This window comes from Hemitrygon akajei, chromosome 4 (assembly GCF_048418815.1).
Source record: "Hemitrygon akajei chromosome 4, sHemAka1.3, whole genome shotgun sequence".
Taxonomy (NCBI): Eukaryota; Metazoa; Chordata; class Chondrichthyes; order Myliobatiformes; family Dasyatidae; genus Hemitrygon; species Hemitrygon akajei.
The window spans coordinates 49,349,389-49,365,750 of NC_133127.1; the positions used below are offsets into that span (position 1 = coordinate 49,349,389).

The window sequence follows — 16,362 nt, forward strand, 5'->3', positions numbered from 1 at the left end:
TGATTGGTTGGGGCATCAAGGAGTATGGGAAAAGGACAAGTGTATGGGGTTGAGTGGAGTCCGGGATCAGCCATGATGGAATGGTGTAGTGGACCTAATGAGCTGAATGGCCTCATTCTGCTCCTATGTCTTATGGTCTTAATACATTAAAAAAAAATCTCTTTAAAACTGATCTGAATTACATTATCTGTTAATTGAGGGAAGAACTTGGTACTGTGGTATATAGTATAATGTAGCTATAGCACTGCATCACAGCAGGTAGTGTTGTGCAACCAGCTGCTGTAATTCATACAGACAACTTAGGATCACTGCAGTTGTCCCTCAAAGGACAAAATCACTTCCAATGCTGATTTGAGTACCTGAGCCATCCTGGTAGTTTTCTGTATCCATGCTGTATAGCTTTGGCTCTATGACTGAATGCGTTATCTCCTCATTCTATCAAAAGCTTTGCATATTTTTGCTTTATTTTTCCTCTTCAGTTTAACTTTCTTTGTGTTCTTTATTGCTTTGCCTCTTTCTGTCTATGTTGCATTTCCCTTGGTTTTATCAGTATCAGCCCAGGCTTCCCTTAGAGTATTACTTTGCAGCAAACTGAAATATTTTTTCCCTTTTTAAGGACGAATTTTCCATTTGCAATTTCATCCTTGAACTCCTCGTGTGCCATTCATCACTTCTATCAAGAAGGTGGCTCCATCACCTGTTCTGTTGTTGTTCTGTTTCTCTGAAGCAATCCTACAAATGAATTACTCTCTAATTTTTCATCTGAGCGAACATTGTTGGCCTGAAAGCACGTGTCACCATACCTTCTACTGTACTGTTGTAAGACTATTGGAGATCCTGTAGTGTGATAAACTATTGAACTTTCAATCTAGCCCATTGTGGCCCTGTTTGCCTGCATTGCACTGAAACAATAACACTTAATTATTATTGTTTTCCCTTGTATTACCTCAATGTACTTGTGTTTGGAAAGATCTGAATGGACAGTTTTCAAACAAAGGCTTTTCACTGAATTTCCTAAACCTATTTACCAGTTTTTCTGTAATTGCTCTGAATGGAATGTGTGGATAATTGCCTCCAATCCTCTTTTCTATCGTCTATAACTGCATCCCGCCACAGCATCCCGTATTCTGCTGAATGCTAAAATGGTTGAGGATGATTTGCTTCTCCGCTGTTTCTGTGGGTGCTGAGGTGTCTGAGAAGTCTGATGAGAGACCGTCAGACTCTGCACAGCTGGGGCAGGCAGAGTTTGATGGTGTATTCAGCGAGGTTGCTTGGAATGTAGTGTGCTCATTATTCAAATGTCAGCAATGCTACAGTGTTGAATTCTGGGACAATCAAAAGCTCAGGTGTACTTTGTGAATAACAAGACATGATTTCTTATGTAATTCCAATAAATTCTTTGATATGCACCATAGAATCCTGAAAGGAATTCTTATCCATAAAAAGGACTGACAATAACTCATGCCAAAGCTTATTACTGCCAATTAAAAAACCTTTCAAAGTGTAGTGACTGTGATATTGAAGGAAATTGTGGGGATGAAATATGAATACTATTAGTTGTAATCATTGATCCTCACTTTTAATTCATTTTCCATCACAGGCAAAGCTCACCCCACCACTGAGTACATCAATATGGATCACTTTCAGAAGAAAGCAGCCATCGTCATCAAAGACCCCCTCCCTTCCACCACCACTATCCAGGCCATGCTCCTTTCTCACTACTACCACCGGGCAGAAGGTACAGTAGCCTTAGGTCGCAATCCACCAGCATCAGTTAGTCCCCAACAACCATCAGGTCCGGAACCGGAGTGAAGGCTGTAGGGTAATAAATCTTTATTATCACAACTTACCATAACTCTGAACTGGTTCTATGACTTACAGACTCTTCACAACACATGTTCCCAGTATTATCTTTTATTTGCTCAGTTGTTTTCTTTTCCACCTTTGCTAGACTTTGTTTATGTATAGTTTTTCATAGATCCATTATTTTTCCTGCAAGAAAGCAAATCTCCAGGTAGTAAATGTTAACATATACAGAACATGCTTTTATAATACATTTGCTTTGAACATTGAACTTTGATTTTATTAAATAGAATGGATAAATTGGTTTATTGTGGTCATATTTACTGAGGTACAGTGAAAAACTTTGTCTTGCATGCCATCCATTCAGATCATTTCATCGCACACAAGTACAGAGAGGTATACAAGGGAAAACAATAACAGAATGAAGAATGAGTGTCACAGTTACAGAGAACATGCAGTGCAGGCAGACAATAAGGAGCAAGGGACACAGGGCAAATTGTGAGATCAAGAGTCCATTTTATCAGCTGCTCGGTGGTCTGATAATAGTGGGATAGGTGTGTTACTTGCATTCAGGATTTAATATTTTCTGCCAGATGGAAGTGGGGAGAAGAAGGAATGACTGGGTTAGGAGCAGTATTTTGACTGCTTTACCAAAGCAGTGAGATGTATCGACATGATTTGTGGAGGAGGCTTGTTTCTGTGATGTGCTGAGCTGTTTCCATGTGTCTCTGCTGTTCTTGTGATTTTGGGCATGGCAGTTACCATGCCAAAATGTAATGAATCAAGGTAGGATGCTTCTATGGTGCATCTATGAAAATTGGTGAGGGTTGGCAGGGATATGCTGAACTTCTTTAGCTTCCTAAGGAAGTAGAGACGTCAGTGCTCTTTCTTGGCATGGTGTTTATGTGTTTGCACCAGAACAGGCTATTTATGATGTTCACTCCTAGGAACTTGTAACTCTCAAGCCCCTCAACCTCAGCACTGTTGATGTAAATAGGAGCACCCCGGTTTCTGAAGTCAATAAACAACCTTTCATTTTGCTGATATTGAAAGAAAGGTTGTTGTCATAATATGCTGCCACTAGGCTCTCTATCTCCTTCCTATACTTGTTATTTGAGATTTGACACAGTACAGCGGTGCCGCCTTATATTCACCTGTCTCCACTGCGCTTGGGAAAAGTGAGTAAAGACTTGGTTAAAATACATTATATAAGATCTACGAGGTTTTGACAGGATGGATGGCAACATTTGCAAAATCTTACTTATTTGAACCAAGTGTAATAACCATTTTGTAAAAATAAGAGTTTGCCCATTTAAGAGAATAATGTAGCATTTTTTTCTTTTAAAAGGTCTTTTTAAATTCACTTCCACACCTAGGCTATTTTCCAGTACCTCCCAAACCAATGACCCCTCCTACCAGGAATGAGAGGGACAAAGGCATAAGAACATCACCACCTGCAAACTCCAACCAAGTCCCGCATCATTGGAATTTAAAAATAAATAGCTATCTCTTCATCCTCGCTGGGTCTAAATCTTGGAAATTGGTGCTGAAAACATTGTCGGAGCACTTAGACAACTGTTGCAATTCAAGGAGGCAGTTTGCCACCACCTTCTGAAGCATAGAGAGGGATGGACAATAAATCCTGGTTTTGCTTATGGTGGCCAAATATCAAAAAGTGAATAAATAAAAAAGAAAATGCCCCACACGCGTCCTAAAAATAAAACAGTAAATATTTTTGTTGAAGTGTATTAACATGACATTTTGAAAGCATAACATTTCAGCTGAATGTCAACTGCAGGGAAATATGCCGCACACCTTGAGAAGGATCGGTAAACTATTTGTAGAAAAGGAACAATGTGACGGGCATGTGTAGGAGGGAAGATGGGAGTTTATCCATCCCAGATCTCTTCATATATGAAGCAATGCAAAATATTGACTACGAAGTACAATTTTTTTTCATTCTGTAAGCACTGAGAAAATCAGAAAGCACACACAATCGGAACTCTAAACTGCCTTGTCCTCATCTGTAAAGCGGGGTCAATGCTTCAGCCATATTTGAAACTAACTGCCACAATCAGAGAATTTAGATGCACAGAGTTGTCTCTGCAGTTCAAAGGGCTTTCAAAAGCTTTTTAAACTACCACTCAAGAAAGTTTATATTCTGTTATTTTAAGCAGTCCCTAAAATCCTCTAACATAAGCAGTTGTTTCAATTTGCCTTAGATTTTAAATGTCAGTGCATCCCATTTCCTTCTCTCAAATATATACCATATATGAAATATGCTTGACTCACCAATGATTTTTAAGCACCAAACTTGAGCTGAAGGAGTTCCTGTACACTGTGCTGTCTCGGTAGCTTTTTCTGAACCTTATAGAGCAGAATGCTGGAAGATATTTAATGGGTCAAGCAGCATCTGTGGAGGCAAAGAGTATAACTTGAAATTTTGGTTAGAGACCCTCCATTAGGACTGAGAGGAAACAGGAAAGATTGTCTGTATACAGCAAAATGAAGGGGGTGACATAGGTGGAACAACATGGGGAAAAGTAACAGCAGACCGGTGGGGAAGGCAAGGGGGTCGGACAGATGTTGGTAGGTGATTGGTGAAACCAGAAGGGGAAAGGCTGATGGACAAATGGATCCAGGTGTGAGAGGGAGGTGAAAGCTGTTGGCAGATGATAGGCAGAAGCAGGTGGGAAGGGATAATGGACAAATGGATCTAGGTGTGAGAGGCAAGTGGTGGAAGAGATGTTGGCAGATGATAGGTGGAAGCAGGTGGGGCAAGGTCTGATAGGTGGAGCCAGATGGGGAGATGAACAAAGAGAGACAAAAAGTAGGTGACAGGGCAGTGTGGGTGTGGGCTACCTGGTGGGGAAACTCAGCATTCTTACCATTGGGTATTGAGATACCCAGCTGGAAAATGAGATGCAATATGAAATTCAGAAAGCCTAAACCATACATTCACTATAACTTTAAACTATCTGCTAGAGGATCAGCATCGGTGGGAGAAAAGGAACTGTTGATGCCTCGAGTCCTGATGCAAGATTTTGACCCAAAATGTTGACAGATGTAGCTCAACCCACTAACTTCCTGCAGCAGGCTGTTTGTTCCTCCACACTCCGGCATCTGCAGTCACTTGCCTCATCATGAAGTCACTCCGGTTCTACCCGTACTACTGTACTCAGCCACCTAGAGCAATCTGTGCTGCACCATACCACCAGTCTAATGGTAACGGCACGTTGGCACCATTAGCACTGTGGTAACACAGTGTTGTTGCAGTAACTCTACTGACTAGTGCCTGTATAGTCTATGCAGTCATATCAACTTAGACCGTAGCAATCACACAGCTGGTGGGTATTCTGCCCACCATTAATAATTGAACTATCACATGAATTGCTCTATAATAAGGATGATGATATAGTAACCATTAATTAATCTGATAATCATGCCTGTGGGTCCAAGCCCGGGAGTATCAGATCCCTGTAGCGGAGGAGACACAAGAGATTACTTCTTGGGTGGGGGATAAACCACGGCAGGTTACTACACCCAAAAAAACAGTTACTTCCCCTAATCCATCAGGCTTATCAACACTTCCATCTATTAACCCACCCAACAACCCACTACCACTGCATATACATCACTTAGCATGCATATACCATGTCTATGTATGCAACAGTTACTTGTACGTTGTGTTTGCTTTTAGATTTATATTTCTTGCGTTTTTGAGGGGGAGGGGGTTTATTGCATTCTTTGTGCTTATTGTGTTTTCCTATGCTGCATCTGGAGTAACAATCATTTTATTCTCCTTTCCATGTGTGCACTGAAGAGAGACAATAAACAACCTTAAATATTTGAATATTGAATGCTGGCTACAGCAGGGTTTAGCAGGGTCTCACCAGCGCAGTCTACCTGAGAAGTACCAGAAGTGCCAAGGTGAAATCACCAGAGCAGCTCAGGTGGTCAAACTATTACCGGAACAACACACACCAAATGCTGGAGGAACCAGAATCGGAATCAGGTTTAATGTCATTGGAATTTGTCGTGAAATATGTTGATGTTTTGAGGCAGCAGTGCATTGCAGCACACAATAATAAAAACTGTGAATTACAGTAAGTATATATATCTATTTAAAAAGTTAAATTCAATAAGTAGAGCAAAACAGTTGTGAAATCAAATTGAATTGAATTAAATTAAATTGACTTTATCACTTACATCCTTCATATACATGAGGGGTAAAAATCTTTACGTTACGTCTCTGTTCAAATGTACAATGCGCAGTTATAGTAATTTACAATAAATATTAAGTACAACAGAATAGTCAATATAACATAGAAATATAGTTTCATCAGCATGAATTAATCAGTCTGAAGTCCTGGTGGAAGAAGCTGTTCCAGAACCTGTTGGTCCTGGCTATTTTGCTGCGGTACCGTTTCTCAGATGGTAGCAGCTGGAACTGTTTGTGGTTGGAGTGACTCGGGTCTCCAATGATCCTACGGGCCCTTTTTACACACCTGTCCTTGTAAATGTCCTGAATACTGGGAAGTTCACATCTACAGACATGCTGGACTCTCTGCAGAGTCCTACAACTGAGGGAGGTACAGTTCCCATGAATAGAGTTCATGGGTTCAAATTCCATTCAAGCATCTGAAAGCAGAGGGGAGGAAACTGTTTCTGAATCATTCAGTGTGTGCCTTTAGGCTCCAGTACCTCCTCCCTGATGGTAGGAATCAGAAGAGGGCATGTCCTGGGTAATGGGGGGTCATAAGTGATGGATACTATCTTTTTGAGGCATCGCTCCTTAAAGATGTCCAGGAGGCTGTGGAGGCTCGTGCCCTTGACGGAGCTGACTGAGTTTACAACCTTCTGCAGCTTATTACGATCCTGTACAGTGCGCCCCCCCACCCCAATACCAAATGGTGATGCAGGTCAGGTATCATCTATGAAAATGAATAAACAGTCAACTTTTCGGGCCAAGACCCTTCTTCAGGACTATTATTGGAGGTGATTTGTCCTTTGTGTGGTAACTGTAGTGTTATTAAGTCAGGCGGGTAGTTCGAATAGAGTAGCTTGCTGAACAACACTACCTGCTGTGTTGCAGTGCTGTTATTGTACTATATTAACTACCATGGTACCTATTTGTTGTCCTCACTTAACAGTTAAGGCAGCTCAGATCAGCTTAAGAGAGATTTGTTTTTATTTAATCAGCAAATTGCGCATTGATTACCCTTGAAATGTATACCAAGCCAGTATCAGAGGGCAGTCATCAATCCATTGCTTTCTGTTTTGAGTCACATAAAAGGCAGAATTGATAGCATCCCTTCCCTGGACCAGAAGCACAAGAGATTCTGGAAATCCTGAGTAACACACACAAAATGCACAAGTAGCATCCAAGGAAATGAATGCGCAGTTGACATTTCAGACTGAGACCCTTTATCAGCACTGAAAAGGAAGGGGGAAGAAACCAGAATAAGAAGGTGGGTGGGGGGGAGGTAGGAAGCAGTACAAGCTAAAATGTGATAGGTGAAACCAGGTGCATGTGGGGAGGGTGGGGGGGTGGAATGAAGTAAGAAGCTGCAAGATGATAGGTGGAAAAGGCAAAGGGCCGAAGAAGAAGGAATCTGATAGGAGGAGAGTGGACCATGGGGTAAGGAAAGAGGGAGGGCCACTGGGGGAAGGTGTTTGGCAGGTGAGGAGATGAGAAGAGATAACAGGAGAGCCAGAGTGGGGAACTGAAGAAGAGGGAAGGGGGAGGGGAAAAATACCAGGAGTTAGGAATATTGATGTTCATACCATCAGGCCAGAGGCTACCCAGATGAAATATGAGGTATTGCTCCTCTGACTAGAGAGCGGCCTCATAGTGGCAGTAGAGGAGGCCATGGACTGACATGTTGGATTGGGAAAAGAGATTGGAATTAAAATGGTTGCAGGTGGAGCAAAAGCGCTCGACAAGGTGTTCCCCAATCTACGTCAGGTTGGGAGCCAGAAGGGCTGTTTCGCCAGAAAGGTAATTTCATGACCAATGTTTTTTATATTTCACATTAGTTTAATCACATTAATTTCCACAGTTGCTGTATGGGATTCAAACTCATGTTCCCTAAATCAAGCGGCTGGGCCATTGGATCACAATCGACCACGCAGTGCATCCTCATATGTTCGCAAACATGAGGAAATCTGCAGGTGCTGGAAATTCAAGCAACACACACAAAATGCTGGTGGGAAGGGATGGGGATCCCACTACCAAGCACACCTTTCCATCCCCTCCCTTTCTGCTTTCCGCAGGGATCGCTCCCCTATGCAACTCCCTTGTCCATTCGTTCCCCCCCATCCCTTCCCACCGATCTCCCTCCTGGCCCTTATCCTTGTAAGCGGAACAAGTGCTACACCTGCCCTTACACTTCCTCCCTCATCTCCATTCAGGGCCCCAGAAAGTCCTTCCAGGTGAGGCGACACTTCACCTGGGGGTCGGCTGGTGTGGTATACTGTGTCCGGTGCTCCCAGTGTGGCCTTTTATATATTGGTGAGACCCGACGCAGACTGAGAGACCATTTCAATGAACACCTACGCTCAGTCCGCCAGAGAAAGCAGGATCTCCCAGTGGCCACACATTTTAATTCCACGTCCCATTCCCATTCTGATATGTCTATCTATGGCCTCCTCTACTGTCGAGATGAAACCACACTCAGGTTGGAGGAACAACACCTTATATACCGGCTGGGTAGCCTCCAACCTGATGGCATGAACATTGACTTCTCTAACTTCCATTAATGCCCCTCCTGCCCTTCTTACCCCATTCCTGATTTATTTACTCCCCCCTCCTCTTTTTGTTCTCTCTCTGCCCATCACACTGCCTGTTCTCCATCTCCCTCTGGTGCTCCCCTCCCCCTTTCTTTCTCCCTAGGCCTCCCGTCCAATGATTCTCTCCCTTCCCCAGCTCTGTATCCCTTTTGCCAATCACCTTTCCAGCTCTTAGTTTCCCCCCACCCCCTGATCTTCTCCTAACATTTTACATTTCCCTCTCCCCCTCCTACTTTCAAATCTCTTACTATCTTTTCTTTCAGTTAGTCCTGACGAAGGGTCTCGGCACAAAACGTTGACAGTGCTTCTTCCTATAGATGCTACCTGGCCTGTTGTGTTCCACCAGCATTTTGTGTGTTTTCGTCATATGTTCCATTGCCAATGAAAGGCAGCCCATAAAGAGTGGCAGTCCTTTGGAGCTAATAGTGACTCACTAATTGCTGTAGACCTATGCAACGCTTCGATTGTTTCAATGTTTCTAGGTGTGAAAGTTAAACCAACCCCTAACTTAAAGCTGGCTGGATACACCCAGTAAAGTGAAGTAGTAGAGCTCTTTGTATATGACTCTTTGGAGTCAAGCCCACAGTATTTTGTAAGCTAAGTTCCTATTTCTCTGCATGAGTAACTAGTTTCTACTATGAAAACAGCATGTACAGGCAGATAAAAGTAGAGTTACTTAAGTAGGCTCCGTTGTGTAAGATGATTTCAAGATTACTAAGAAGTTAACGACTCATAGATTTCTATCTTCAGCTGCTGTTACATTATGCTTTGAAGGTATTCAAGATCTCAAAAACATCACAGACACCAACTGTGATGTTGACTAACGACCGAGACTTGGCATAAGATGGAGTCCAGCAGACTGACTCAAGCTCTGTGATACCCGATTATAGGTGCAGGGCTCAGGTCACATCAGACGTATATACCGTAGATTCCGGATTTTAAGCCGCTACTTTTTTCCCACATTTTGAACTGCTTTGAACTTTGCGGCCTTTAAAACGGAGCGGCTAATGCATTATTTTTTTTCATGCCGCCTCGTAAACATTTTGCCTCGTAACAGTAGACCAATAAAATTGATGAGTAGTTCACAGAGGTCCAATGAAATTGTACGATAAATCAAGCGCACTTTCACAATTAAATTATTGTAAATCAGTCATTTGTACTCACCCTCATCAACATGGAAAACACTCGAAGAAAAGCATTGTGCTGCCTTTATGGCAGTTATTTAGTTTATAATATTTTCGCTTAGTAATTCATTTTCTAGTTAAAGTTAGAAGAGTTTTAACTATATTTGTTTTCTGTACTACATCGCGGGATGCTATGACATCACACCCGGTTTCACCGCGTCTTGTGGGATACCAGTTTGCGATAAACGGAAAGGAGGGGGGGGAGCGGCGGAGCCAAAACGCTGCTTTTAAGTTAAAGGTGATCAATAACTTTTCCTGGTAGGCTGCAGTAAATATATTTTTTACCAGTCGTTAGGAGATATTGGAATGTTGTTCAGTAAAGAAGTATACGCAACGTATATTTAAAAGTAGCCGCATTACGGGCACGGTTCGAAAAAAAGCATTTGCAATATGTATTTGTTTTTGTTACCATATGGATTTAATTAAAAGTTAAAAAATCCTCACGTGTAATATCTTTCTGTGTAAATATCTCATATTACAACGTGGGACACCTGCGGCCGAAAATCCGGTGCGGCCGAAAATCCGGTGCGGCCTAAAATCCGGTGCGGCTTGTACAAGTAAAAAATTGATTTTATTTCTAAAATTAGAGCCAGCGGCTTTTAATCAGGTGCGCTCTGTAGTCCGGAATCTATGGTACTCATAAACTCTTTGCAGAGGGAAAGAGTCACAGATTCATGCACCACAATAACAGGTCCTTTGGCCCAAGTGATCCATACTCACTAAGATTTCCATCTAGGCAAGTCCTATTTGCCCATGTTTGGTCCTTATCCCTCTAAACCTTTCTTATCCAAGTGCCTGTCCAAATGTCTTCAAAATATTGTTAATGTATCTGCCTCAAATATGTTGTCTGGCACTTCATTCCATGTACTGATCACCAGCCCCTGAGTGAAAAAGCTGCACTTCAGGTTCCTTTTAAATCTTTTACCTCTTACTTAAATCTATGCCCTTTGTTTCTTAATTGCCCAACCCTGAGAAACAGCCCGTCATCATCAAAACTGTCTATGCCCCTCATGATTTCATACACCTGAATAAGATCAGCCCTTATTCCTCTGTGCTCCAGTGAATAGTCTTAACCTGCTCATATCTTGCTATAATTTAGTCGCCTGAGTCTTGGCAAAATTTTCTACTTTCAGATGAATGACAACTTTCTTACAGAGGGTGACTAAAACAGACCCAATATTCCAAATGTGGCCTCACCTTTGATCAGTTTTGTGCAAGTTGGTTGGATATGGTTTGGGTCAGACTCAGTCAGACCTTTTATTTGAGCAGAGGTAGACAATATTAGTTTAATATAACCAAGGGTGGCTGAGCAGGATGGTGGAGGATTGAATGTAGGAAGCTGGATCTACTTTACTGTTATTGGGTCTCTTCAGAAAATGAATGCCTTTCAAATCAAATGCCACTGATTAAATTGGCAATTTATTGCTCTTTTATTGGCTCAAAATATAGAGTTGAAGAACAGAACTGAGCCAGAAAGTTTGCAAACAGCAATGCATTTTCTTAATTGAAGAATAGGAAAATTCAAGAAGTGTAGTGAAATGTCACGTGAAGGTCCAGGGTTTGTAGGTAATGGTACAATCAACCCGCTTGTCTTTGTGCTTTCATCCATTAAGATTCTGAGTTTCACTGGTAACTGCCAAGTTCACTTATCACACAGTTATCATTGCTTCTGTTCAGCTGATCTTTATTTTGCTTTATCCGCGCCTCCCCACCCCCGGACTTGGGCTATATTGGAGTACCTGGGCTTAATTTGCAGTTTCCCAAGAGACAATGTGTTGTTTCAGGTGTCTTGCTTAGCTTTGCGATAAGAATCCGAAGAATATTTTCTGGGGTCTAGGTTCAAAACATATGGTTAGGGTTAGGATGGTTTAAACTGAGGTATATATTTGCCAGCCTGTCAATCATCAAAACCCCCTCCTGCAGCCATTTTATTGTTTGTTCAAGCCATCTACTATAAACATGCTGATATAAACAGACTCAGAATTAAACAAGTCCAAAGAAAAACACAACCCACGACTTACCGTAATTGAAGTGACTTTTAAAAAGAAGCCCAGATACACTCAGTGTAAGTGGATAGAATCAATGATCTAAATTAGTCATGAGATAAATATAATGAAGCCTCCTCCTATTGTAGATCAATCTCACCTGTGCTCACTGGCAGGTAGTAGTGTACTGTGTTGTGCAAAAGGAACCCCATCAGAATCTCACCAAGCAGAATCTTAGCTCTTTCTGGGCTTGGACGCATTCTCAGTGAGTGGTCCTTTATAAGGCAATGTTCAGTCTGCACTTGGAATATGGTGAGTGGTTTTGGGCACCTTATCTAAGATAAGATGTGCTGGCATGGAGAGGGTCCAGACCAAGTTCACAAGAATTATTCCTAGTATGAAAGGGTTAACATAAGATGACTCTGGGCCTGTATCCGCTGGAGTTTAAAAGAATGGTGGGGGTGGGTGGAATCTATTGCAACCTATTGAATATTGAAAGGTTTAAATAGAGTGGACATGGAGAGGATGTTTCCTGTAGTAGGGGAGTACGAGACCAGAGGGAACAACCTCGGAATATAAATATGTCCCTTTAGGACACAGATCAGGAGGAATTTCTACATCTAGAAAGTGGTGAATCTGTAAAATTCATTGCTTCTGACAGCTGTGGAGGCCAAGTCATTGGGTATATTTAAGATGGAGGTTGATAGGTTCTTGATTAGTAAGGGTATCAAGGTTAGTGGGGAGAAGGAAGGAGAATGAGGCTTAAGGGGATAATTTATCAGCCATGATAAAATGGTGGAGCAGAGCCTCAAATGGCTGAATGGTCTAATTCTGCTCCTACATGCGGCTTATGCCCCAGGCAGAGTTATTATTTGCCTAGTCAGAACATGGTGAGATTTTTCTTCTGTGAGATTTTTTTTTTCACATTCCTGACAATCCTTTTTCAGTATGAAGCTGGGATATGGCTGAAATCAGCAAACCTGCAATTTATTGCTCATCCCTGATCACGATAAGGACATCCAGAACCAACTGCACAGTTTAGAGACCAGATTGGATAGAGAAAAGTAGGTTCTCTTTTGGGAACCATTGAGCTTTGACAACAGTCCAGACACTAATGTGTTATTTTCTCTCTCTTGAAGCTCATCTGGGCAGCACAGTGGTGTGATCACTTCAGATACTGCCTCACAGTGCCAGAGAGCCAAGTTCAATCCTGATCTCGGATGCTATCATTGTGGAGTACGTACATTCTCCCTGTGACAACATGAGTTTGTTTTGAGTGCTGTGGCTTCCTCCCACAATCAAAGATGTAGAGATTGATAGATTAATTGGTCACTGTGAGTTACCTCAAGTACAAACAGTAGAGTTTGGGAAGAGTTGATATGAATGTAAGCAGAGTAACAAATGGGAATAATGGAGGGTAAGTGTAAGATGGTGAATCATGGCTGAAGTTAATGGGTTTATTATTGTCACGTTTGGATAGCATCCAGACAGATGATTCCATACATACTGTAAGTACACTGAGGTAGTACAAGATAAAACAGGAAAAGAATATAGACTATAATGTAACAGTTCCAGAAAAAGTGTAGTGCAGGTAGACGTATAAAGTACAAGGTAGAAAGAGATTTCAGGAGGTCGTCTTTATCATACAAGAGGTCCATTCAAGAATCTTATAACAGCAGGGTAGAATCTGTCCTTGAGCATGGTGGTACATTCTCCCTAGTGTTTGTATCTTCTACTCAATGGAAAGGAGAAAGCAAAAATATGGGTTGGGAGGGGTCCTTGTTTGCATTGGTTGCTTTTCCTGAGGCAACAGGATGCATAGACAGGGTCAATGGGGGGTGGAAGGCAGGCTTGTGTGATGGATTGGGATGTGTTCAAAGCTCTCAATAATTTCTTGTGGTTTTGGGTTAAGCAGTTGCTTTACTAGCCTGTCCAGTTTGTCTGTCTGAATCTATGGCTCTATAGATGTCATGATTCATGGGTCTGAAGTTTTTAAAAAAAAAAACTGCATAATGGGATCTGAACTCAGAACGACGAGAATGGTAGTCCAGGATCATCAGCAATAAGGTATCAGGTTGAATTGTTCTCATTCAAAACCAAACTAATCAGTGTCAATAGATGTAAGTATAGGTGGCAGATCTGAATCCTTAGATTCCTGCAAGGAAACTTCCAACAAGGATTTTGAGATGAGGAAAAGGTGGAGCAGCGCCTAGACTAATTTTCTCACCTCTCCCCAGGCATTGGAGTTCATTGTTTTAGAATAAGTCTTCCAACTCAATGTAGAGCAGTTTCAAAGCAGCATATTTCAGTTTGAACCTCAGGCACAACTGAGACATACTGGGTGAACGTTTTAATTGCTATCAGAGAGCCAACCATTTGGGGAATGGACTTGCAGGCAACTGGAAGAAAAAAACGTGGAAGCAATTAATTGGTGATAAGCAGTGGGTATCAGAATCTTTCTGTGCAAATGAGCCAAGCAGCATTTTAGTCCATGGAAAATTTCATAGGGTGTTGTAGCCAAGGCTGACCTGATAGACAGGTCAGGGAGGGCATAAGGTTCTCAGTGAGAACTCGTGAGAACTTTCATGTAAATACCATCCCGTGCAGTTTCTTTACAACAGTTACCAGATGGTTTTAGTGATTCCCTGAGTAAAACCTGAGCAATTATGAAATCCTCCCAATCCTGTTACATGACTCACAGGATTTTACCTCATTACATCGTATATCTGGCACTCTGCCTGCAAGTCGCATCATAATATGGGCTTATATTATTATGGGCTCTTTTGGAAGAGGACAGCGAGGCTTTGAGAAGAAGTGCAGCGGCGGCCATTTTCAAATTGCTTCTCAGATCGGAGTTCTGAGAGGCGGGACTGCGCAGGCGCGTGAAGGAGGCCTGGGAAGGAGGGAAGATATAAAAAGAACGCAGCCTTAAGCAGCGGGCAGCTTCATTTGAGGGCAGTGGAGTGAGCCGGGAGCAGAGTGTAGGGCTTGGGCTCAGACGGCTTAGGCGGAAGAGGGCACAGTAGGCTTATCTTTTAGTTCTTGTTATTTTCAGTTATTCGGGAAGTATGAGTGTGAGGGCAGCTTGTTGTTCTCAGTGTCGGATGTGGGAGGTCCTGGAGTCTCCGAGCCTCCCGGATGTCCACATCTGCGCCAGGTGTGTCGAACTGCAGCTCCTGAGGGACCGAGTTAGGGAACTGGAGCTGCAGCTCGATGACCTTCGCCTGGTCAGGGAGAGTGAGGAGGTGATAGAGAGGAGTTACAGGCAGGTGGTCACTCCGGGGCCACGGGAGGCAGATAGGTGGGTCACGGTCAGGAAGGGGAAGGGGCAGGTACTAGAGAGTACCCCAGTGGCTGTACCCCTTGACAATAAGTACTCATGTTTGAGTACTGTTGGGGGGGACAGCCTACCTGGAGGAAGTGACAGTGGCCGGGCCTCCGGCACAGAGGACGGCCCTGTAGTTCAGAAGGGTAGGGATAGAAGAAAGAGGACCATAGTAATAGGGGACTCGATAGTCAGGGGTTCAGACAGGTGGTTCTGTGGAGGTGATCGGGAGTCCCGGATGGTAGTTTGCCTCCCTGGTGCCAGGGTCCAGGACGTTTCTGATCGCGTCCAAGATATCCTGAAGTGGGAGGGTGAGGAGCCAGAGGTTGTGGTACATGTAGGTACCAATGACATAGGTAGGAAAGGGGAAGAGGTCCTGAAACGAGAGTATAGGGAGTTAGGAAGGCAGTTAAGAAGAAGGACCGCAAAGGTAGTAATCTCGGGATTACTGCCTGTGCCACGCGACAGTGAGAGTAGGAATGGAATTAGGTGGAGGATGAATGCGTGGTTGAGGGATTGGAGCAGGGGGCAGGGATTCAAGTTTCTGGATCATTGGGACCTCTTCTGGGGCAGGCGTGACCTGTTCAAGAAGGACGGGTTACACTTGAATCCTGGGGGGACCAATATCCTAGCGGGGAGGTTTGCTAGGGCTACAGGGCAGACTTTAAACTAGTAAGATGGGGGGGGCGGAAATCAATTTGAGGAAACTATGAGAGAGGAGGTTAGTTCACCAGTAGAGCAAGTAAGTAGACAGTGTGTGAGGGAGGAAAGGCAGGTGATGGAGAAGGGATGCGCCCAGCCCGAAGTTGTAGGGGAGAAGAAAGAAAAGGATAATAAATTTGAATGCATTGCTAGGGATGAAAAGAGAGGAGGAGGTGGAGAGTATCTTAAATGTATCTATTTTAATGCTAGGAGCATTGTAAGAAAGGTGGATGAGCTTAAAGTGTGGATTGATACCTGGAATTATGATGTTGTAGCTATTAGTGAAACATGGTTGCAGGAAGGGTGTGATTGGCAACTAAATATTCCTGGATTTAGTTGCTTCAGGTGTGATAGAGTAGGAGGGGCCAGAGGAGGAGGTGTTGCATTGCTTGTCCGAGAAAATCTTATGGCGGTGCTTTGGAAGGATAGATTACAGAGCTCCTCTAGGGAGACTATTTGGGTGGAATTGAGGAATGGGAAAGGTGTAGTAACACTGATAGGAGTGTATTATAGGCCACCTAATGGGGAGCGTGAGTTGGAAGAGCAAATGTGTAAGGAGATAGCAGATATT

The 16,362-nt window shown here is 43.0% G+C and overlaps 1 protein-coding gene across 2 annotated transcripts in view; it reads left to right on the forward strand.

The window, feature by feature from the left end:
• nrg1 (neuregulin 1) overlaps positions 1 to 16,362 on the forward strand; it is a 402,950-nt gene that overhangs the window by 141,050 nt on the left and 245,538 nt on the right. Inside the window, exon 2 of one of the 2 annotated variants that reach the window (XM_073042526.1) lies at positions 1,601 to 1,738. The exons of the other annotated variant lie outside the window; for it this stretch is intronic. Coding sequence (XP_072898627.1) covers positions 1,633 to 1,738 — 106 coding nt within the window. The 5' untranslated portion in view covers positions 1,601 to 1,632. The remainder of the gene's footprint in view (positions 1 to 1,600; positions 1,739 to 16,362) is intronic. 2 annotated transcript variants of the gene reach the window in all.